The 25,968-nt window shown below is 36.9% G+C and overlaps 2 protein-coding genes across 2 annotated transcripts; one reads left to right on the plus strand and one right to left on the minus strand.

Moving 5' to 3' along the window:
* Positions 1-4,773: 4,773 nt before the first annotated feature.
* Positions 4,774-6,807, plus strand: LOC139697706 (uncharacterized). Its single transcript, XM_071596531.1, has 3 exons — positions 4,774-4,875; positions 5,001-5,230; positions 6,751-6,807. Exons 1-3 carry the CDS (start codon positions 4,825-4,827, stop codon positions 6,773-6,775), a joined length of 306 nt encoding a protein of 101 aa, XP_071452632.1. The 5' UTR covers positions 4,774-4,824; the 3' UTR covers positions 6,776-6,807.
* On the minus strand, positions 6,541-11,703 carry LOC139697704 (splicing factor YJU2). Its single transcript, XM_071596530.1, has 7 exons — positions 11,561-11,703; positions 11,358-11,458; positions 11,084-11,195; positions 10,842-11,009; positions 10,216-10,388; positions 9,795-9,951; positions 6,541-7,209 (listed from the first exon to the last, which is right to left on the minus strand). The coding sequence occupies exons 1-7, from the start codon at positions 11,582-11,584 to the stop codon at positions 6,928-6,930; spliced, it is 1,017 nt and encodes a 338-aa protein (XP_071452631.1). The 5' UTR covers positions 11,585-11,703; the 3' UTR covers positions 6,541-6,927.
* Positions 11,704-25,968: the final 14,265 nt, after the last annotated feature.

A 25,968-nucleotide genomic window follows, 5' to 3' on the forward strand; every position in this document is an offset into this window, starting at 1 on the left:
GAGACTTCAGCAGCAAGTGGACACACATTTAAAGGAAGCAAGTGCAAGGTACACAGATTAGTTTCCAACTAGCAAGCCCAGTAAAAGAATGACTGTCAGTGGTAACTGAGATGCACAATTTCATATATTTATTTGTATGTATGTACCTAGGGAGGAAAAAATAAAATAGAAAAAGTATGGGTCGCGGTAGTCCAAGGGTAGAGCATTGGACTACTGACCAGAGGGCCTGGGTTTGATTCCCAGGCAAGCCTCTATGGGCACCTGCACCTCCACCCAAGCTGTATGATTTTTTGGGTACCAGATATTCCTGGGAAACCATAATCAGCATATGGAAAGGAACTGGCCCCCCTTCCCCAATGTGTGAATTTCACATGCCGTCCGGCTTATTGCTGCATGAACTCTACCATCACCTACCAAACTGACCTTCGTGATGATTACTGAGTTTATGGTTTTTTATAGAAAAAGTAAATGAGGAAAAATACAAGATAAATTACAGTCCATGCTAAAAAATAAAATTCAGTAAGCATATACCAAGCATAATCACAAAGTGTTCTCATTCAACGAGCTATTCACTAGTAATATGTGCAATTTTTTTGGGGAAACATGTAGGGTGGCTCTAACAAACCTTAATTTACCACAGGGATCACAATTTGAAGGCATTGCAGCAAAAGTGGAATCAAGAAAAAGGAGGCATTCAAGATCAAGAGGCACTGTGGCAAGAAATAGTGGAGCTTCGACATCGTTTGGTTCAAGCAGAGAAAGATAACGAAAGGCACTTGCAGCTGGTCACACAAAAACAATTGGAAGTTGAACAGAGAGAACGGGTAATGCGAGAACAGGCAAAGGTGAGGAAATAGACTATGAATGACTTGCATTCCTCTAATTGATTTCATTTTTCAGCATGGACCCCCACTGATCAACATCAACATAAATTCATTTATATGGTATACTACCTTGATCAAAAATTTCCCGGAATTTATTCAGAAAATTAAAAATACAAGTTTATTCATCTAAATCTATATTGTCCCCTTCAGAGTAATCCCCATCGACTGCAACACACTTATGCCAGCGCTTGATCCAATCCTCGAAACATTTTTTATATTCGGTTTTCGGTATGTCCATCAGTGCTTCCTGCGATTTTTCCATTACTTCCTCTCGGCTGCTAAAACGCGTTCCCCGTAATGGTTTTTTAACTCGATTGAACAGAAAGAAGTCACAGGGAGCCAAATCAGGTGAATTCGGTGGCTGTTGGATGGTATTTGTTGCATTTTTCGTCAAAAAATTACGAATAATGATAGCACTGTGCGACGGTGCGTTATCATGGTGCAAAATCCACGAGTTTTCTGCCCACATTTCTGGTCTCTTTCGGCGAATTGCTTCACGCAAACGTCTCATAACGCCCAAATAATACTCTTTGTTTACTGTCTGGCCTTCTGGCAAAAATTCATGATGCACTACACCGTTGTAATCCATGAAAACCGTCAGCATTGCCTTCTTTTTTGACTGAAAACGACGTGGTTTTTTTGGTCTCGGCTCATTTGGTGAACGCCATTCACTTGCCTGATGTCTGGATTGCGTGTCGTACTCATAAACCCACGTCTCGTCTCCAGTAATGATCCTTTTGATGAATGTGGGATCGGATTCAGCCTCGCAAATCATGTCTTTTGCGACGTCAACACGGTCTCTTTTTTGCATGAAATTGAGGTCTTTTGGCACCAACTTTGCTGCTACACGACGGAAACCCAAATCATTAACCACAATGTCTTGGGCGGATCCATAGGCAATGTTCAAGTCCTCCGCTATTTCTCTGATGGTTAATTTGCGGTTATTGACCAACATTTCTTTTACTTTATCAATTTTTTCACCGACTTTCGATGTCGATGGTCTGCCACTGCGTTCATCATCTTCGATTGACTCACGACCACTTCTGAACCGCTCGTGCCACTGGTAAACGACCGTTTTTTTAAGAGAATCGTTGCCGAAACACTTTTCCAACATTTCCAACGTCCGTGCGCCACTAAATCCGTTTTTTACGCAAAATTTAATACAAGTTCGTTGTTGCAAATTTAAATCCATTTCTGAAATTGTAAAATATCGCCAACACACACAGAGATAGATGTACTCTTGGCTAGGTAACTTTTGCAAATGTCAAGTTATGACACTAAGATTTAAAGGGAATATCAACAACAGATGTACCAATTTAACAAAAAAAAACAGAACTCAAATCGGAACGATGGGAGCGCCACACGGTGGTTATTCCGGGAACTTTTTGATCAAGGTAGTATATTGAGTGACAAAAGTGAATACAGAGGACAGTTCAATTGATGAATTACGTAGTTACACTGAAATAAACTGTAATCTGGGTATATAGTGGTCCATAGGCTAGGAAGACACTGACCCAGTGGGATGCTAGAATTTTCCCAAGCAGACCATTGCATGAAAGGTCAAAATTCTCGACACTTCCCAAACTAAAGTAGTAGTGATTCAATTTTGATTTCAAATGATCTCCTGGGCCTACTCTGGCAGCCATTCTGCCTTTGTTCATAGGTAATGATGGGTAGCACTCATATGGGGTTTGAATATCATTCCTGGTATCAGGCAAATACTACTTTTAATGTTCATAATTTATTCTATTCTACCACCATTATCATTCTCATTTCACTGCCTTGGTCAATTCAAAATGTTTCATGCGTGATACATTGATTTCTGAGATTGATAATGTTCCTTGTATTGAGAGTCCCCCTATTCAGCCATGATTTCCTTAGTTTACACCTTCCTTTCAAACCAATTACTCTGCTCCTTCATAGGTCATAGATATCTGCTATGTGATTTCATTCTCATCCATTTTCCAAGTATGATCTAACATGCATCTTCATACTTGTCCATTACTGGTGCATCCGATCAACAATTTTTCATAATCCACTTATTCCCTGACCTATGTTTGTGCCTACATTCACTATGCAGTAATTCTTTTCATTCTTTATATATGCTGATTTAAGCTATCCAGACCTACACAGGATGTGTCCAACTTGTAGGCTGTGAGCCAGCAATACGGAATGATATATTTAGTTTTGCAGGTAGCATAATATCAGCTATGTTGTTTGTTGTCAGTACAATCTAAGATTAAAAAAAACTAATATGCATGTAATACACACAAAAAGGAAAATACTTATAGATTAAAAATTGATACTTGAGAAATACAGGTCAGAATATTCATTCATGGAATGTATGTTAAGTCTAGTAATGAGACATTTCTCATATTGTTAACAGTGCTGGTAGAATTTAGCAAAGTGTTGTATTTGGGATAATTGTTCACAGATTTACTGGTGTGTGCATGTTAACCTGCATTGGGAAATATCCAAGTTACATTTTGCCTTGGTACTATGATTATGGGTGTTAGCCCTTATGGAGTAGTAATTACTATTTTTTGTAACATACAATGGAGAATAAAACAGATACAGACATTGTAGTCTTGATACTTAGCTCAATATGGAATGGTCAACATGTGCACAAGAGGATCTAAGACAGAATTCTGGCCATATTGTTCTGGAATAAAAATAACAGTTTTAAATCTGCAACATTACCTTAGAGTGAGATTGGATTTGAAAAGTACATCTCCTGTCACAGCTCTCTACTACTCCCTGTTCCTTGCTCTTACCTTTAGTCCTCTGTGCATGTTGCATTTGTCATTGTTAGTTGCACATTAGTGGCTCTATGCATTGTCTTCATGACAATACATAATCACCCTCCACTCTACCATCTACTAATGTGTAGAGTACTAATGTGTAGAGAAGCCCTTCATGTTTTAACACATATCCAAGCAATGATGTCTTCCTCTTTACCAGTTGCTTAAATAGCTACCTCTTTCCGTAACTCTTATAAGCACCTCTCCGCTTGTTATTCTGGTGGCCGTGAACATCTTAACCTAAGTTGTTTTTTTATTTCTCTTTCGACTCCTTGATTAATTATCACTACTTGGTTTTCGTAGAGAGAATATTTATTTTTCTGTTAAGATAATGCCAATAGTTTTAGCACTCTGAATATTTAACTCCTATCTACCAAATACCTCATACAGATCCATCATTGTTATGCACGTCTATGTTTCCAAATTACTTTTTCAGTCATTACTCTTATTGCTCAAATTGCTTCTCTTATCCTCAACTTTCCTCTAAACTTATTGATCCTCAGCAATTATCTGTTAAAAGTTATATTTCATTCTTTTACAAATTATTTTTGCTAACAGTTTTTTTGAGTGAGCAGTGTTTAAAAATATTAGCCCCCATCTTCTTTGGTATCATTCCATAGATGCTTTTATTTAAATTCTCTTATATTTTACCTATGTCATACATGTCTCTTAAAAGTCTACATTTGAACTCTAGCCTACTTTAATAACTCTGCTGGTTCAAGTACTTCAAAAGGTTTTTTTTCCTCAGTTCTCTTTTATTACTTTATATACATATATATATATATATATATATATATATATATATATATATATATATATATATATATATATATATATGTATGTATATAAAGTAATAAAAGAGAACTGAGGAAAATATATATATATATATATATATATATATATATATATATATATATATATATGAATAATATAAACTGATTTACATCAATTAATTTAACTTATTCTGTGTGAGTAGGTTAAAAAACTCGGTGTCCTTACTAATGACAACTATGTACAAATGCCTTAAAAATTTTCAGTGCCAAAAATACTGATAAATGTAATATTTATTAAAGGTCCTTCAAGTACGTGATGAGCTATTAAAATTATTACGAAAGAAAGATAAAACCAAAACAGGAAAAATGACAGCATTACAGGCTAAACTTGAAGATCAGGAGCGCAATGTTGACACGGTAATAATCTTGTCTGCTTTCCTTCATTAACCTTATCAACCAAGAATAAGTCTGCAATATTTTATAAACATATATATGCTCTACATTTTATTTCAATTCTAAATTATTCAATATTATATTGGCAGGTTAACAAGTTCTTCTCCGCTAAAGCAGAGCAACTACAGGAGATATATTCTACCCTTGAAATGAAGCAAAGAAGGGTGATGCAGTTAGAAGATGAGGTTAAACAATTGGAGGCCCAGATTGAGCGTGGACAGTGCCAAAGGACAAGGCTTGAGGCACGGATAGCAGAACTAGAGTTAGCTGTGCATGAAAATGGAAGGACTTCTTGTGCATCCTCTATCTACAATCCCAGGTGCAAAGCTTCCGCTTTCTTTCCTACTCCAAGTCACTCTTATTACACATGTCCTCCTCACAAAAAACCTCAGGAAGTATGTGGGCCACCACCAAGCCATCCACAAAATCACCCATTGCAATCCTTTATGAATAGGCCACGCTACAGTAATAGATTACACCACACCTATGGAAAACCATATTCTAGAAAAAATGAAAAAAACAGATCTGTGTTACAACTTTACAGAATCCATTCCTCTCATTGGGGAGATTCTACTTACTCTCATACCATGCTAACAACTCCTCATTGTCAGCCTTCATCAAGGTATTTTAATGAAGGGAAAAGAACTTAGGCATTTTAAATGTGTTTTATGTAAGTTCTTCTGAAAAGGTGAAGTTTCTCCGGGCCAAAGTACTTCATGAAATGAATTTGTTAAATTCAACCCCGCTTTAAAGTAATTAGTTTTAAATGTAACACGAACATTATATACTTAAAACATATGTATACCATATATGTAGATATATATTTACCAGAGCCAAAGTACATGAATAATTTTGAAAGAACAATTGCAAAATGAATGCATTTACCATGCTTCTCATTTTTTACTCTCTCAAGATTTAGTGATATTGGATAAAGGGCCCCACACCTGAATTCTGAGTTGTTAAATGTTAAGATATGGCAAAAAAGGTCATTACTACCAATGAAGCCGGGAGCTGATCTCGAAATTCCCTAAAAGATCTATACAATGAACAATTATCATACCTAATTGGGAATGGATATTTTAATATTGTAGTAGCATATATATTTCTTTCTGTATAAGGCACAGCTTTCTCACAAAATTGTGATAAAAAATTAACTTTCTAAATAGTGCTGCATCATGATATTGCAAAAATGTTAACAATGGCTAGCATTTAATTCTTTGTCCAATGCTTAGAGGCATGTAGTTCATTATTCTGAACGGATTATTGCAGGCACTTTACATGAAACATGCTCTTATGGAGCATATGCTTGTAAACATCCAATCACCATAGTTTCCATTTCAAAGGCTAAATTAAAGCAACTAATAGAAAAAACAGAATAATAGCTCAACCAAATATGTATACCTAACATGAAAATGAGATTCCAAGAGTTGTAGCAATCAATCTTTTTTTGATTGAAAACTTAACTTGTTGAACATTATGTTAAGCACATTACCTTGAGAATCATCTTTATGCTATTTAAAGAATGACTTAGAAAGTATAGAATATAAAATTGTGAAGGATTTATATAAAATAATTTGCTTTTGTACATGACCTTTTGGAAAATAAATACACAGCAAAATCATGGTCAAGATACATTTATTATAGCAGTATAATTCAGTGCAAAAATTAGATAAAGAAATTCCTGCATTCCACAATATTCCTTTAATGATTGAAGTGAAGGTATTTGAAAATATTTAGTGATGCATACTTCACATTCTGAAGATGAAGTAAGTTCATTTTCAAATAAACTTGATCATTTGAAAATCATAGTAATCACTAAGTTCTATTTTTGCATTTCAGGGGCAGTAAATTCAGAATTATGTGAAAAAGAAGTGCCATGTAATGAAATTGTCAAAGTAGTTAAGAGTCAACATTGCACATCACTAATGTTTTGAACATGTCTGCCAAATCATTTGAAATCTGGCTGTTGTGTCACATAAATTAATGCAATAAATATTGTTAATTTGTCCATGAAATTCAATCACTGTCACTACCAGAGTATGAGCCTAATATACTTAGGCCTGACTGATTCTGAGATGCAACAGAGGTGTTGCCAGGAGTCACTGCAGTTTTAATCCCATCACTTTGTTTTTCAACGCTTTCCTTTCTATTTCCATCACTTCCACTGGGCTGATCAGCATGCTTTATAGATTCACTGACACCATCAGCTGCCTTTTTAACACGCACCAACCCTGAGAGTCCACTTTTTCGGTTCATTGTGCCAACACTTCTTTCCCAGGAAGGTCCTTGTTTTGGTTTCTGCATATTAGACAACATAAGACAATTATTTGTAAAAGCAATAGTTTTCATGCGGTGAATAAATCTACTTCCACAGAGTAAACTCTGAACAAATGATGGATAATTAAACTCCTTCAACATACTTTATAGTACATTTTATCGTTGTAATGAAAATATTTGAGAACTGGAAAAAAATTTGTACCTTTAATCCATTGAAAATGAACTAAAGTAGACCCTAAACAGTATTGAGCTAACATTCATAAGTAGCCATCTCATAACTATGAAAAAAATGATATCAGAAAGTATAGCTATTAACTGCTATATAGTTGTTATATCATTTCCATAAAATATTTAGACAGGATATTCCTCCTCCAGACAAAACCTCAATCTTACATCTATATTTCCCTTTAACACACAAAAATTAAATACGTGTGCAAATCGATCCACATGATTGCAAATTAACCAGACTAATCCCATTATACCTACATGGATGCACTGGCTTAACCATTTAATATGCAACATTGTTGCCACATAAGTTTTCAATAAATAAATATTACATGTTTATTAATATAATGCCATCTTTTATTAGGATAGGCAATGGTGATGTATTTAGGATGCAAATTCTTAGCCCAAATTACTAAGACAAGCAGAAATTTTCAGGGCTTGACTCCTGAGAGAAATCCATAGAAAAAAATCTGATCTCATTCCTAAGTGCCCTGTTTTTTTTAGGTAAATTCACAGAAACAAAGTAATTGTCATTTGATTAAAAATGAGGAGAATTAAAAAATCTTTGAACTTATGAACCAAGATAAGAAGCCGAAGTTAACAGGGATTTTACATGACTGTGCATCTGCCTACAAAGTGAAATCCCCATATGCTAGATATGATGAACCACCCTGAAAATTTCTTCCATTTGATTAACATGCACAATGCTTTTCCGTTATGAGAAGAACAACCAACTTGTTGCTCATTAAAATATGAGTGCATTGATTAAGATACCTAAATCTCGAATGACATGATGCTAAAACATTGAAGATTCTTACTACTTCAACCATTTCTTATATATACCCCAAGGAAGTTTGACTTTCACCCAAAAAATGTGTGCAAAATGAATGTTGTGTTTCCAAATACAGTCATAACCACTTTCCATTATTTGCAAACGTTTAGATAACAGTTTGTTATCTTACCATTCACAGCAAGATATGAAAGCATCATTTACTGAAATTACATGCAGTAAAGGGAGTTATGTGATTGAAATTAAATAATCCTTGGATTGGTTTTTGCCATGCTCCCCACTTCCTCTCAAATTTATCCTCCTCTCCTTTATATTTCTATTGATTGAACACTTACCACTCGCTAAATAGAATTACCATGACTTTTAATTAATAAGTGTGAATATTAAGAATTTCGAGGACTATTTTTGTGATCAGGAATTTTTATTAGAAGGCTTATTGTCTAAATACCAAAGACTGATTATCACTATGCAAAGACCGTAAAAATGATAATTATGTTCTCTCAACTATATGCCTCCTCACTAGGTGATTATATTAGTCATTTCCTCAAAAATTATTTTATTTTTCAATCTTAATTCAATTTTTTTATTTTCATATAGGTTCATTCCATCATCAAATTAGCCCATACTTCCTTTCTTATTCTTCTAAAATCACATGGTACGGTATGAGTTGAGAGCACTCTTAAAGAGGATTTAAGGGACAATAAATATTTAAACTGATCATTTTGATTTTTTGCCATAACTGATTTTGAGATAATGGCAACGTGAATGACCACATGTAGTCTTGAAATACTAGAACTATTGGGACAATAAAAGTGGTAGAGGAAATAAAGTCAGTCAAAGTAGCAGGAAAAAGTACACTATATACTGACAGAATTACTGAAAATTCTACTGACAAATTAAAGGATATTTTGAATGTAGACAGCATTCATGAGGAGGGAATTTTACTTGAATAATTATATCAATTTTGAACACTAGCCTATGTGATAAGGAGTTTCATTAATAAAGGATTGCACAGCATAGCAAGCATCTACCTGGTTGACAAGTAGTTTGTGTTTAGAAAGGGGATGGCAACATGCAATAGAATTACAGCAATGAGGACATCAATATAAAGGAATTAAGAATACTATCAGGATGCATTTGTGTGTTTCCTGGGTTTCTAGAAGGCATTTGACACATTAGCAATGCTTTTGATTCTAGACCATTCTTTGCTTGAGTGCAGTGTTGACTAATAGCCCACCAATTCCCATACCCTGCATAGGAGGAACAGAAATGAGCTCTTTCACTTTGAGCTAATGCATATTGAATGACATCTAAACTCTTTCGCAACTTTGAGACAGCATCACTGGGGTCACACCAAATTTGAATGTTCTCACGGCAGAAACTTTATATAAAATTATTCCCATAGTTGTTGGGCCATTTCCTTTTCCACAGCTATTTCTTCATGTTAGATATCGCTTTGCATTCAAGATTCAAACAAAGTTTTTGATTTTAAATGCATTATAAAAATAAAATTTCTTTTTTTAAAAAGGATCACTTGGAAAAATGAAAGATAGTTGCACTTGTAGAAAGCCACAGAACTAATAAAACTCACCAATGAAACAGGCTGAGCAAAACTTGTTGATGTGCTAATTTTTGCAACTTTGGATGAAGGCTCTCCATCTTCATAATATTCTTTTTCATTCTCTTCTTCAACGTCTTCCACAATTTCCTCAACAACAATTTTTTTACTCGATGTGCCAAATATCGACCTAGCAGAGAAGGATGTTAAATGAAGATTGACATATTGGATATTACAGAGTTACATTCATAAATGAGTTCTGTAACAATGGCTCACAATAATTAATCACACACAATTCTAAATTACCAGAACATTAATAAAAGTTATATTAGCATCTCATTCATAAAATGTAGCACTCATTCATTTGGGATCGTATTATTTCAATGAAATTTACTGACTGTCCTCTTGCTTTTTATATGAATGCAGTCCAATTTAAACAACGAACCACTATTACCTGACTGTTTTTTCATCTTCTTCTTCTTCGCGCTCTTTCCTTTTGTCTTCATATTGAGATAGCATTGTATCGTAGTCGATTGTCCTTTGACGCCTATTCAAATCCTTAAGCTCCTCCAAAGACTCCAATAACTCCAACTCTTGTTTTGAAGCCTTTGTTCTATTTTCAAGGAGCTGAAACAAAAATTGGCAGTAAAACATTAGGCAACTGGCAGGAAGTGGCTCAAGTAGCTGCCTCTCACATAAGAAAAAACTTCAAAAAGTAAACATTGAAAAAATACGCTATAATATTTGTTACTGTGTAATATAATTAGTATTTGCACGAATAATGCCAAATATACAGACTCACTGTTCACATTCAATCCGTTTTTATTTATTAAAAGTTACCATTCAATGATAAAGCATGAGTACAAAGCAAAGTCTTCATGGAAATGTTTCCATTTGTTCAGTTTGTACAAATATGATCTTGTCATTAGCATTCCATTGGCATATGAGAAATAATGAAGCGCTAAGTACAGATAGTGTCCCAGTAGATTGCTCCACAGCATGAGATGAGCGTCAAGTGATTCTACATAAAACTTCACTTCGCTGAGCATACAAATATTAAGAAAAAATGCTATGTCAAACCTTCATTGGGTTACTGGCTTCTTCTTCTTTAATCTCATCTTCTTCTCTTTGTGCCGCTTCCTCGGCAAGTTTCAGGGCCATGAAATTTCTGGTTGCCCCAGCTTCAATTTCATAGTCTGTATTTCTGGGGTCCGTTTTAAAAGATATTTCTTGCAGACACCTGGTGCACTGAGAGAGATTGTCATTTTTAGTATCCCCTAATGTGTTTACTCTACCAGAATAAACTATAAAGGAAAGTTTACTTTGATGTAAAACCTGTATATCCTTATTCCTAAGTAGTCGTCCCCTTCCACATCTTCTTTCCTGGCATTAAATTTCTTGCCCTTATAAATATATTCCCCACAAGTTTTACATCTGAAATAAAGTGATGCAGAGTTACTCCAGTTCACATAAGCTGAGATTTAACAAGAGTTATAAGTGGACACAATGCAAAGACTGGAAGTAATGATATAAAAATAAATTAAATGTTTGGATGAAACATGTTCTTTCGACTGTCCTTCGCCAAAAGCTTCATACCTCATATTAAACGGTGCCATCAATCTTACTGTGTACTGCCTATTTCTGGGTAATTTCATTCGAGGTATTTTAGACGGATCGAAATCCGGGGGGTAGTATTTCTGAAAGGGATCAGGTGGTAAACAATTATTTAATTGGAAAATATAAATTTAAATTCTGTGTAAATACAGGAAACACTTCGTATTACATATAGCAACACTTACATTCAGTACTTTTCTTTCCGACATGTTTGCTGAACTTTTTTAGCAAGTTTCCAACAAAATTCGGAAGAAACAATTGTATACTAACAATGTAAATATTAAAAGGGTACGACTCTAGGCTGATACATAAAACCTAGACCGACTGATGTGGGTGAATTTTATTTCGATCGATCGCGAGTGTTTCAAGCGATTGTATCGAATCACCCATATAAGTCGATTCCGTAGATATCATGACCTCTATCGATAAGATGAAACGAGATAATTACTTTTTTAAATTTTACCGGGACGGTCCCTTAGGATGAAATTATATTAATAATCAATAGGACAGGAGTACTTAGATATTTATTTAAAAGGCTAAGTAAAGAAAGTGTATAGAGGAAGTTTCTATAGTCCGTGGAAGGAAAAAAAATGAGCCTTATGCTTTTTTGCATTCTTCACAATGAAGCTCAAAATAGGAATATTTCTTCCATAGAAAATTACGCAAAGCTTCAAAGTGATCTTTGTGGAATATTCGGGAGAGCAATGAGCTTTCGACATAATTTTTACACTTCCATGAACTTATATTTATGCCACACTGCTCTCCGCTCCGAAGTCTTGGACTAGAGAGAGACGAGGAACCTCTCAATATTTTTTCAGCTACTGATTGGAGGGTCTTGTAGGTTAATTCAACTACTTTCAGAGCGGTGCCTTTTTTTAATCATTTAATGAGGAACTAAATAGCCACACGAAGAAATGTTCATCCCCGCTCCCGAAAGTGAGAATTCGCACGCATTGTTGCTTAATTCGACGTATGCTTGTCCCCGCCTATCAAAGTCAACCTTCGTGTTGTTTGCTACGGATAGATGGAATATTCATTATCTTGTGAATGATCCTGGTTTTCCTTGTACATCTGATATCTTAATAAGAATCTGTGATTGTTATCAGGCTTCTTTGCCCTAGTCCTCAAACATCCCTACCCAACGATGTGATCGACCCTGCGACCTTGGGTTTATTATTGTGCATTTCATCCGCCAGACTACACCAGCTGGCGAGAGTGCATTGATTCTCTTTTTCACACTTTGGAAAGCCATAGGCGGTACGGGGAAAGGAACAGGCCCAATCGTGACGAGTGAATTTTTTGCACGTAGGATTGGACGAGCCCCATTGTCATCGAGTAAAGGTACCTTTTAGTCGATAACTGTGGCTATTATTTTCAACTAGCTGAATACCCGGCTTTGCACGGGTTAGGGAGAAACAGTAATATAAATATACTACATAAATAAAAAAAACAAATTATAAAGTACAATAATACACTATTTCATACAAATTTTAGGATCTTTTTTATTTAACACCTGTTTATAAACTACATTTTTTGTTTCATATCCAGGAGAAAGAATATATAAATTTTTAGGCAAACCTACTCTGGAGCAAGCAACATAAAGTTGCCCGTGGTTAAAACATGGCGATCTTAGATCAACACCACAAAACTTTAAAGACTGTCCCTGTGATTTATTAATGGTAATTGAAAAAGCTACCCGGACTGGAAACTGTAATCTTTTAAAGTTGAAGGGAAGATCAGTTGGGATTAGAGGTATCCGTGGAATAAAAATTATTTCACCTTTTCCTTTTCCAGTTAAAATGACTGCCTGGATTATATTTTTCATTAATTTTGTCGCACACAATCGTGTCCCATTGCAGAGTTTTGGTGGATCTAAATTTCGCAATAAAATGATTGGAGATCCTACTTTAAGTATAAGGCGATGTTGTGGCAATCCAGCTGGATCAAGTGAATTTAGGAATTCCGTTGGATAATTGACGGCTTCGTCAGCATCCACTACGGTATCAACCGATTTATATTCAATCACGTCTCCTGGCAGCATGGCTAGTATCTCCTTGTTAATTTCATTAACATCATCATTCTTAGGAGCAAGAATGGCCCTTTCTCGCAACCATTCTAAATTTTTATAATTTTGATTAACGTTGGGATAGACTGCTTGTATCATATCGCGGACAGTTGTCACCGATACACATAAATCTGATGACAATTTTATCATACCAGATGCTTCAATAACTAATCTATATTCTCCAATCTCCAAAAGTTTATTTTCTAAATTTTGAACATTCCCATCTCTTAAGAGGATTCGCATGTTTTGTTTAAGGCTAATTTCTTGGACATGATTCCATAGAACAGAATGTTTTAAACAGGCATAAATTTCATCGGCTGGAGTCGATTTTGGAATGACAGGCAGAGTTTGATGGAAGTCTCCACACAGGAGTACCAGAGCTCCTCCCATTAAACTGCAGTTTCCTCTAAGATCTTGAAGTGTTGCGTTGAGGGCCTCAAGAGATTTTTTATGAGCCATCGTACACTCATCCCATAATATCAATTTACTTTCTATAAGAACTTGTCCCTGGCCGCTTGTTTTATTTATATGACATGTGGGATTTTCTTGTCGGGAAATATTAAGTGGCAACTTAAGGGCAGAGTGGGCTGTTCTTCCTCCTTCCATTTATGTCGCTGCAATACCTGAAGATGCAACGGCTAGAGCAATTTCTCCATGAACCCTGATTTCAGCGAGAACTAAATTAATTAAAAATGTTTTTCCCATGCCACCAGCAGCATCAAGAAAAATGATACCTCCTTCTTGTTTATCTACTTGATCCATTACTGTTTCGTACGCGAATTTCTGATCTTCATTAAGAAGTGGCTTTTTATCGGCGATGTATGCTTCTAAGTCTAAGACATTGTAGCTAGTTTCACGTATATAATCTGGATAAAATACACCCTGTTGATCTTGTACAGGTGCAAAAAGACCGAGTTCCACTAAAGTCTTGTTAACCATGGTGATACACTTTTCCTCCAAAATAATCAAAGTTTTATTAAAAATGTCGGAGTTAAACGTAATGTCCAATGTAGGATTTTCACTTCGAACTTTAGCCAGTACTATATATCCTCACTCATTGATTCTTTATATTTTTCCCATATTGTTTTTGGGTTAGATGGATTACAGGAGGTTATTATGATGGCAAACAAAATTCGGATTTGTCCTGGAAGAGAAATCAAACTGGCCTCTCGCAATGAGTCATCCCAGTGTTGATCTCCTTCTAGCAACCCTAAATTCTGGCAAGCTTCTCTGAATGTCTCACATATTTCTCCATTTACCATTCTTAATTCTGCAAATGAGCGAGGTCCTCTAATGGTATGTAGAAGCATTCTTAAAAAATAACATTCGGCGTTGTTAGGATGGACTGTGTAGACTCGGCCCAATGCGTCACATGAATAAATATTATTCTCAGGATCAAAGTTGCCCATTTTTCTTCTACAAAAGACTTTCCTTGATGTATTCCACGTATAATATCTCGGCAATTCTGAATACAATAGTGTTCTTGCAAAAGTATCCTGCTGGCATAGTTGGAAAAATGCTGTTTCTATGACAGCAAAAATGTAAACAAATTACATACATACAAACAAACACTCTCCTTTATATATATAGATAGATAGATTATTTAACTCCATTTTGGTGTGATTGAGACTTTAATGTTCCTTCTTCCATCCAACCCTTAAGCGTTAAATTGAAGACAATTACGTACACTCAATCCCTAGATGGAGTAAAGTTCACCTAGGCGAGAATCGAATCCGCGACTTCTGGATTGACGTTACCCCGCCGCCACCTAGGGCAGCAAATGATATTATGAAATACAACATTTAAAACTAAAACAAAATACTGTAGTATGAAGAGAATAATAGACTGTATTCCCTGCATGTTTAATAATTTACTCAGTCTGCAGCGCATTTTTATTTTTTTAATCTGTATTTTTACATACCCTGCAAGCCACCAGGGTGTGCGGCGGGGGTGAATACACACCAGAATAATTTTACCCGAATGTGACCCTACCGCGATAGGATAATGCTATTATGATCCTATATCGTTTGTGGAAAAAATGACATCTTAAATCTATGTGTTCTATCCTTAATCTCTCTCATTTTATTAGCATGATCTTTCCTACCGTGGTAAGATGGGGGCAGTAATACATTTTCAACATCACAGCTAAAGAGACCTCCTCCCAATTTATGGAAGAGCTTCAATCGGTAATTTAACCTTCGCTCCGTGAGTGATTCCCAGAATAGCTGCTCTAATATTTTGGATACTCTTATAAGTTCATCATTACAACGTTTTACAAATCTAGCTCCTCTACGCTGCATGCGATTCAATTCGGCAACTAATCCAACTTCGTAAGGATCCCATTTACTTGCAGCATATTCTAAATGAGGCCTAACCAACGACATATAGCATTTCTCTTTGACCTTTTCATCACATTTAGCAAGTACTCCTCTAATAAGTCCTCATTTTTTGTTAACTTGTCCATTTATTCCCCGTATGTGTTTCACCCTGGAGAGATCGTGAATGAGGATAACGCCTAGGCATTTAATTGAGTCTACACATTACATTTCGGTGCTCCCAATGCAGAAGGCGTTCGGGTGGGAAATGCTCTTTTTCCAAAATTTTATGACTACGCACTTTTTTAAGTTTGATTCTAATTGTCAAGTGTCGCACCAGCGTTGTATAGCATCAAGGTCATCTGATATAGCTGCTCTGTCCTCAGGATCACGGATATCACGGTAAACCAATGCATCATCGGCAAATAAACGTATCTTACTAGTGACTACGGAAACAATATCGTTAACGTAAAGAAGGAATAAAAGAAGCCCGATGACACTTCCCTGGGGAGCACCTGAAGTAACTTCCACTACATTTGAGCTAACTCCATCTATCACTACTCTTCGAATTCAACCATTCAAAAAGTCTTTAATCTAACTCCGGGTATTTTTATATAATAAACCGCACTTTAGGCCATTGTAGTCCCCTTCTTTAAACAAGTAAATTTTCCTTTTAGGCTTCTTGTTTCGGCCCCATGAAGCGAAAACTTAGCATTTGCTGCCCTGTGGTCACTAATTCTTTTTATAGTTTCTAGTGTTGAGACTTTTTCGGGAATTTTCATTCCTAACAAATCAAGAATATTATCACCCCTAGTCGGTGAAGTAACAAGTTGATTCAATGAGTTCAATGTAAAAGAATTCAATTGCGATTCGCAGATATCTTTGTCTTTTGTTTTAAAACTATATGTGCCCCCGTCAATAGATGGGATATCGAAATCTCCGCTGATTATAACGTCGCAATCATTGTGTTGGGTTGAAAAACCTTTGATTTACTGATCTAATCCTAGTATTGAATTGTCTCTGTCGACTGGCGGTCTGTAAACTGCACATACATACATTCTTGGGGATTGAGGACTTTTAATTGAACGCCAAACGCTTTCCAAACCAATACCCGGAATTACCTCAGCCCTGCTGACGCAAGAATTTTTAACTGCAATGAAAACACCACCCCCGATTCAATTAGTTCTGTCATTTCTGTAAATGGAAAAGGATTTTGGGAAATCTTAACCGTCGAAAATATCATTGGATAACCAGCTTTCTGTCCTAATAATTATATCTGCGCCTGTGCTTCGAATAAGGTGATGATATTCTGCGACTTTGTTTTTTAAACTTCGGCAATTTACTACCTATACATATAATGTTCCCCTGGCATAACGGTTTTTTTGATTTTTCAACGAGGATCGTCTTCTCATTAATATTGAAATCCTTAGAAAATTTTACATCCGATACTATCTGATTGGTGTTAAATGAACTATCACTGACACTGAACCTCTCTTCATTTAAAGCTACATAATTTGGCAAAGAAGACTTTAGAGACCCACTAATTGACCTACACGCTAACCTACACTTTTACCAATAAAGCCCCGGAGTACTCGAATATCCTACCCGCTATAACTACCAAATTCTATTTATAACTGCCAAAGTTCAAGGGTCCTGCGTTTGCAGTAGATAATCTTTAGATGGTATTATTTCATCACAACGACCTTCCTGTGCCTGAGGTTGCATTGCAACACTCGACCTACCTTCTTCCCAGGCAGCATTCTAAGACAAATCTCTCATTTTCCTTCTAAATACTTGACGTCGTAGACACCTCCAATATCCTCGCTTCGGTAAATGTAGCACCGTGAGATATACATACTACACGTACAAGTACGTATGTATCTTTCAAGACATCTCTCGTGGCCAAGAATGGCTACCTCGAATGTCATTGGTTCGAATCCTGGATTTGGAATAGCTATTAAAACACATTGTTGGAGATCTTGAGTGCTGTCTTAACAGGGCCGTGTCACGAGCTAAAATATCAATGATATGTAGTCCTATTTCCTCGAAAGTCTGGGAGAAAAGCAGCAGTAGGCGAAAACTATAGGGCTATAAATTGGAATTTGAATTCTGATGCAAGAAAAGCACTAAGGCAGCGAAGAGTTATCGATAAAACATGGAGAATAAAGGAAATGAGTCCTATCAAATGATTGTGAGACTAGAAGGTGGGAGCCGGCACCCTAAGTAAAGAGGTAAAGAAAAGTGGCAATGAAAACTTTCAAATGAAGGGTAGTGTTGTATGGCTTGGAAAATTGGTCTTTGGTGGGAGAGGGGACTCATAAATTCGTGACTTTTGAGAGATAAGGGCGTGAAGAAGAATGGACACAATAAAACAAAATACAGACCAAACAAAAAAGTTCCACATGCTGACAGTCAAGTTAGCCCTTACCTGTCGGTTATTATAATTCATATTGCACTCGCCATTTATATTTAGAAATAATTTCAATTAGTCGGTGTGTAATACGCATTTAACAATTTGCGTGAGAAATTTTAATTTTGTATAAAGTATGTGGTTAAGATATCTCATTCAGACGGAACAAACGGTCTCCAGAATGTGTGCCCCGAAAGTATGATTTTTCTTCCAGCTTTATGAGCCGTTTCTTATAAGCTAGCGGTAGATGATATTAGGTCATCAATTGATATTAAGGTATACACTACGTGAGCATTTCTGCGGCCGTATGCACGTGGAATAATGACCTCGCGCCGTTATCGAGGTTGAGAATTTCTGACCGCTTTTATTTGTGTTGATGTTTCAAAAATGTGTTGAAATCTTTTCCACTTGGAAACTTAAGATTTGAAAACTTGATTTCCACATGCTTAAAAAGATCCTCTGAACGCCATGGAATGGTCTGTGAGAAATTTCTGAAGGTACAAACGCCGTAATGTTGCGTCTTTTCGGAGAGGAAGGTGCTCCATTGACTCGAGGTGAAAAGTATTCTCCCACCGTTAACCCAAGCTCAGAAAAAATGCACGGACCATTTACTTTCAAAAATGCCAGAGATCATTCATTAACTCGAAGATTTTAACGGAAGGAAAGATTATCTGTGGTAAATGAACAATTGAAATAAATTCGGTGTGATTTGGGTTAACGGGCGGGAGATTAAATTTCGATGCTGATACCGGGCACACATCCTTGATTTTCCCAAGAAACCTGAATATTACGGTGAAAGATAATAAGTCTGGGTTTCCTGAGAGGACAACCCTAATTGATTTTGAAAGTGTCTTGAGGGCTTGAACAAAAGAGGCGTACAGTGCTTTAGTGTCATTGCTTTAGCAGCCATACTCCGTTAACCACACTTAAGTAATTATTGTTTTCTGTTCATCGGTTTAGCAGCATTAAAGTATTAAAAAGCCTCCTTTCCAGAGTTACTGTTGGCAGGATGTAGAAAAAATTGCGAATTGAGTAAAAATTAGAACCCTTGACTGCACAGATGTCAGCATTTGGTGCTTGGTTGGTGTTTACTGAATGAAAACTCCATTTCCAGATTTTCCTTTCACTTTGGTTGATTCTCGAGTGACAAAAATTTCGTTCATATCCTCGAGTTGTATTTTTCTGATATTCATGCTATTTTCAACCTTTTTGGTAGTAATTGAAAGTGTCAAGAAATCTAAATAACCTTCATCGAAATGAGGCTTCTCTTAATTCGGAGTTTTGAAATGTCTGCTGTATTTCTTAAGAAAGGCGTGCACGCATCAAAATACTGCATTTTCTGGTTTCTGCATTTAAAAAATAATGCAGGATCTCATGTCGAACCAATTGTTTAAACCTTTAGTTACTATCAAGATTCTATAAAATATCATATTTTTAAAAAGCGTTAGTATGTTTCCTGCTTATTGCAGTAAAAATGAAATTTTTGCTGAAGGGTTAAGCGATAATCAGTAAATTGAAGAGTGGCAATGAGGACTAATTTCGGGGACATGAAAAGCGTGCCTTATTTCAATATTCAATTCTGTTAACCCACCAATTAACGTAGTCTTCTACCTGTATAATTTAACATTGTCGGCGGGTTCCACAAACGCAAGATCCTCCCAGTCGCCGAAACCTACAGGGTTACTTTCGCGAACGATTCATAAAATCCTTTCCGCTTAATATGAGAGCCAAAAGATAAGTAGTTACAAATATAGAATTTAATAAAACTTTTCCTCCGAAGTACAATTATATCGATTTTTTCTCCATTACATCTCTCTCGCGTGACAGCAGAATTTGTTTTTTCTCACTTTCTTGTTTGCTTTCTTAACATTACTTTTGCGAAATACCCTTCATTGAAACACCACGTATTATTGCCCGTCATTCCCCTTGTTTCGCGTTCCCCATACCTATCCAATTACCTAGTAATAAATTGTGTGTGCATCATATCTTCATTATCCACACCTTTTCTAAGCATCCAACATTTTTTATGTACCCATAAAAACAAGAATTACCGCGTGTCAATGAGCACGACACAACGAACAATGGATTGTGTGATTACCGATGGCACCGGCTAGGTTGCTAAGCGCCGCGCAGCAGAATTGAAGTTGCTCAGTGATCCCAATTACCCGCCAAACGATTCCCGATGCCGCCTTTGGGCGCCGGATGGATGACCTCCTCTCCGCCTTCTGCTCCTCCTTCGCACTTCTGCGCGGGATAATTCATATGGTCACAGTCAAGGTTTGTCGTCAGATGGTTTTATTTTTTTGTCGGTCGTCGTTTCTATCTCAGTAGTCGAACGAATAAACCCGCCTCGCCTTCAATGTGGATCGCAATGTCGAAAGCATATTGCGTCAGTGCTGTACTTCCAGGTGGAAGGCACGCCGACGCGCATACACTATCCTGCCATTCTACTCCTGTTTGCTGCAATCATTCATTAATTCTACCCAAATTACTCTATCAAACTCCTCTTCAAAATCCGCGAAACAGACAAATACACCCTGATTGCATTCTATTTCTCTTTATATTAGTGACCTCATTACTACAATGGCATCACGCGTGTCTCTTCCCTTCCTGAACTAAAACTGATCATTCCCTAAGTATTCATTTGCCCTGCTCTCCAACTGCTTGTTGATGCTCCTGCAAACCACTTGAAACTGGCCACGGAATCATGCTAATTGTTCGGTATTCCTCATACTTTTACGAGGGTCATCCGGAAAGTAGTACCCGTTCGTGCCGCATGAAGTGCTGACGACGCGAGTAGCCGCTGGACGAGGTCAGATAGCTTCAGTGGCTTGTCTGCCTTCTCTGAGCCAAGTTGCGTGACGCTAGCATTGCCTGTGTTGTTTCTGTGATTGTTTACAATGTTTAAAAAAATTGAGAACGCCGCCAGTTGTGAAGTGAGGGCAGTGATTAAATTCCTCAATGCAAGAAACGTTCGCCCATGTGATATTCATCGCCAATTAAAGGAGGTGTATGGAGACAATGTAATGGACGAGTCGTCTGTTCGGCGGTGGTGTCGCAACTTCAACATGGGGAGGGGGAACACACACGACGATGAGCGTTCGGAGAGACCGTCTGTCATTACAGACCAACTGGTGAGCTCAGTTGACGAATTCGTGAGGAACGATCGGCGCGTCACAATTGATGACATCTGTGAGCATTTTCCCAATGTTTCTCGAACAATTGTTCATGAAATTGTTAAACACCATCTGCATTATGCAAAAATTTGTGCAAGATGGGTCCCTCGCGTATCTCAATGAGCTGGCGGCGAAGGACTATGCAGCAGGAATACAGAAACTTGTCACACGTTATGACAAATGCCTTAATTTGCTTGGAGATTATGTTGAGAAGTAGTTTAAAGTATCCTCTTTCAAATAAAATTTTTTATGTTTGTTAATATTTACTTTTGTCTTTTTATTTCACGAACGGGTACTACTTTCCGGATGACCCTCGTATGTTGCTGAATTTCTCTTTTTTGGTATAGGAACTAAAACTGATCTGAGTCTTCTGGCCAATCCCTTCCTCATAACTGCCACAAATTAATTCATAAAAACTTTTCCTCCCATATTTTCCTAAATTCTTCAGTAGTTCCGCTGGAATATTGTCAATCTCAAAGGCAGTATTTTATTTCAATTTTTAATGCCCTTTCTGTCTCGCCATCGGGTAAGGCTGGACCTAAGCTATCCTCATCTGCGTCATACTCTCCTTCAATGGATAACATTACTGGCCTAATACTATTACCAAACAGGTCAATGCGATATATTCCTTCCATTTCTCGTATAGAAATTCAAAATATATTTCAATGCTCTCAATTTATGAGTATGTAATCCTTTGTCTCGGAAACAAATCTTTGATACTCAGGCGGATTTCGAGAATGTGGTTGCGGATGGACAATGTTGTGGGTTCAAGCCACATGTTTTCAAAATAACCGCATTAGAAGACCACATTGATGCCATTAAATCACTGTGAAAGACTATGATGTATCCATTTTTTATTAGGTAGACTACTTTCGCTTAATGATTTTGCGACAATCAGTAAGTTGCAGAGTTTTGGCAATGAGCACACTTCATACGGTGACAGGAACAACTGGCCTTATTTCGACATTAATTTCTGTTTGACAACCAAAAAACGGCGTAGAATTATGCATCTTAATTTTCACTTAATGAAATTAAAATTCAGATTTATGATTCTTAGTGGAGAAAAATCATCCTAAATGTTATTGTTGGTCGCAAAACGATTATCGTGTGCGGAGAACTTGAGAAATATTACACTGACGGTAAGAAGGGCGTTTAGCATGTTTCAGAGTCATTCAGAGAAGAGGCCTTGATGCTATTATTGAGAGCCAAATAATGGCAATGTCATTCTGTCAACCTGTATCGTGAATGTGGGAGTAAACTCACGGATTGAATGTTTTGTTTCACGACAGCCATTAATGTGACGGTTTCGTGGAAGTTACATGTTGGAGCATTAAAATTAAACTCTCTTTTGACAACTACTCCTCAACCTGCCAACTTATGTATACGGACATGCATCAAGAAAAATTATTTAGCGTTTCCATTTTCCCTATACATGTAGTGAATAGGGTGCTGACTATAATTTACCATAAACCATAGTATTTCACTTGAAATGGATTGATCAGGTTAATTCAAAATCATTTAGCTTGACAGTTGATGTAGGTTCAAAATTAAGGCTGCCATAAATCCTTAAAGTTGAGTTTGGTTTGGTGATGAAAGAGAGATTTTGACAAGTACACTCTGATCAAAGGTAGGGTTCATAATTCACTGCTGCAATAATATGAATCAATGTAGAATATGTTGGTGTTTTGAAATAAGTGAACATACGTTGTAATGGTTCCTTACGATTTTTCGAGAATTTAAAATGTTATATCTGATTTACCTAATCAGTTTCATCGCGATGATAAAGATGACACACACATGTAAGTTTTGAAAGTGTATTGCAATACGCCAGGAAGGCGTAGATCCTGATGGGTTCCCTCCTAGGTTACCTCTACCTACCACTTCTTCTCTTTCACAGTGCTCCCAGAGCGAATTAATGCATTCCTCTCCATAGATTATTGAGAAATCATCTTTGAATCCAAGTACAGTGATCTCGTGTTCCAGTCAACTTCTGCCAAGGCACACCGTGAGGAGATGACAGAAGTTGTGGAGTACGAGAAAAAATACTCTGAAGGGAAAAGAGCCAGTGTCCCTTAGTATTTCCATAATCCTTCCTTTGCTTTATCAAATAAGCAGAAGGAAGCTAAGAGCTTGATTGGAGATATTTTTACACTTTTAGAGGAATATGAACGTAAGTGCATGATTATGACAGTTTTTAGACACATCAGAGCATGCATTTCAACGTAACGTTGAGCGAAACTCAAAACACCGTTCCTGTGGTTATTCAGTCGAAGTGCTGAGACAAAAACAGCGTAGCCCGTGAGCAATCATAATACCCGCATCACAATGTTCTCCCAAGGAGGCAATTCCTTTCGTTGTTGCATCTGAAAATCGACGAGGGCTGTTGGCTATGGGTGTAATTTCCTTGTGATCACGAAAAAGACCATATCACGGAAATGGGACCGGTAAAACAAATTGGACGCAAGGCCTTATGCCGAGTTGTGATTATTTCATACTGATAGGGTTTTGGAATAAGTCGTAATCCGAATTGGTCGTATTCGAAAGAGGTGAAGGGTCAGTAGAGGCTAAGGCGAGCATGAACTTCGACGATGCTGCCTTGGATTTTAAAGATCTCCTTGGCCATTTCGGTAATTAAAAGGAATTAATTGTTGCCAAGTGAGTATCTTGTATCTGTTTCAATCACGAATGGTGTACTGAAATTTTAGGAAGGCAAGGAATGAAGATACGAGTAATTGAGTAGACCAAGAGAGGCCCTAACGTGACAGCCAAGGAAGAGATGGAAAAGTTACAAGGAACGATCGACCGTCTCCAGAGGGAAATAGGCATCGCTTGTTTGCACGACACAGACGCCAATTTTAGATTTTAGAAGCGCCTCTACAGCGTCGATGGAAACGGCTTGCAGAAGAAAAGCGAGAATTTGGGCAAATTTCTCAGTTACGTCAGAAATCACCCGGATGAAGAAATTTTTGGATTTCTGAATGTTACCAGGTGGGTCAACATACAAACGTCAATATCAGAATAAATTACGAAATTTGTCACTCTGTATGAAAATGCAAGAGTTTTCTCAATTTTCTCATTACTTTGCATATGATAAAGATTACATTTTCCATCACAGCAGTGTGGAGTCGTTCTGCAGGTTTTTTACGAACACTTAAGTACTTCATAATGCCAATTGTTCAAGGTATATTTCGCTATAACTGCATTGAGTTTTGAAATTTAAGAAACTGCCTTTGACCACATTATAGAGCTATTTGTATCAGTGACGATCTTGACTTGAATTTGCAAGCTGCTTTTATAAAAAACATTAGGTGTTTAACAGTCGGGTAGCTGAGGCATAGATATGTGCGCGATTTTATTGGTAGTAAGAGCGTTTTTTTCCTTGGATACGCCTCTACCCCTGGATGAGGTGATCATGATTCAGAGACTGAAAGGAGAATGATAGGCCGTCGGAGGAAGAAAAAGGTTGTTGAACAACATTGTGGAAAATATGAAATATATGGGATTCAACAATGTAGTGATTCACAAGAAAATATTTTAGATAATCGAACGTTTTTACACCTTACTGTACCAAGAAGATGGAACGTAACCATAATCAGTCTAAATTTGACTTTTGGTGATGATTGAATCACGAGTTGAATTTTCACAATACGATCAGAACTATACCCTTTTATAAACTAATATTGAAAAGAAAGGTTTTGAGAGTCGAAGAAAATGTTATATGATTTCTGAATGAAATTAGAGCACGCTTGGTGCGTCTTCAAGTTTTACGCAAACTGCCGACAAATACGCTTGCTTTGATGCGAATGATATGTTTCTTCCGAGATGCCGAAAGACATAAAGTACCCAAACTGACCGTTTTAATTAATTTTCATTAAATAATCAAATGTCAAACATTGAATACAAGATGGGTCCTTCAGCTAATATGAATAGAGAAAATGGTTGGACGGAATATGGGCAGGTTCAAGTTTTATTGAGAAGTTCGTAAGAAGAGGCGACAACCAGTCATACCTGATAACAGATGCGAGGCGGATTGTCGTCTTAGTACTATCACCCGAGGAGATTCGGACCTCATACTTTACCAAGCAGAGGCATCTGAAGAGGAGGTCCGAATCTCCTCGGGTGATAAGATAGTTACAGCGAATAAATACACTTTAGCCGGAAAAAAACTGAAGTGGGTATCTCAGTATCCGGAGGATCGTCTACGCTGTAAAGAAATTTTACCGTTGCAGTTCGGCGAAAGGAGGCTCATCACTTCGTAATGGAAGGTGGAAAGTAAGACAATTGATTTTATTGTTTACAAGGAGCAAATAGCCATACCCAAAATCCATCTTAGGCAAGAAATTTCCTACGATAAGTCGCTATAAATAGATTCTGTGGTAAAACATATACCAATAATGTAAAGGGCAATGGAATCACTTTCAATTTCCAATGGTTGACAGTCGGAGATATAAAATCAATGCCTCGCAACATTTTACTCGATGACCAGCTTTCTTTTTGAGGAAAACGTAGGCCATTTATAATTATACCACGCCAAACAGAGATAATAATGGCGCTTGATTGCTGTCGAAAATCCATCTTAGGCAAGAAAATTCATATGCTAAAAAATAATCTAAATAATTTAATATCT

This window comes from Hetaerina americana, unplaced genomic scaffold (genome assembly GCF_022747635.1).
Source record: "Hetaerina americana unplaced genomic scaffold, ioHetAmer1.1.p SCAF_8, whole genome shotgun sequence".
In the NCBI taxonomy this organism is placed as follows: Eukaryota; Metazoa; Arthropoda; class Insecta; order Odonata; family Calopterygidae; genus Hetaerina; species Hetaerina americana.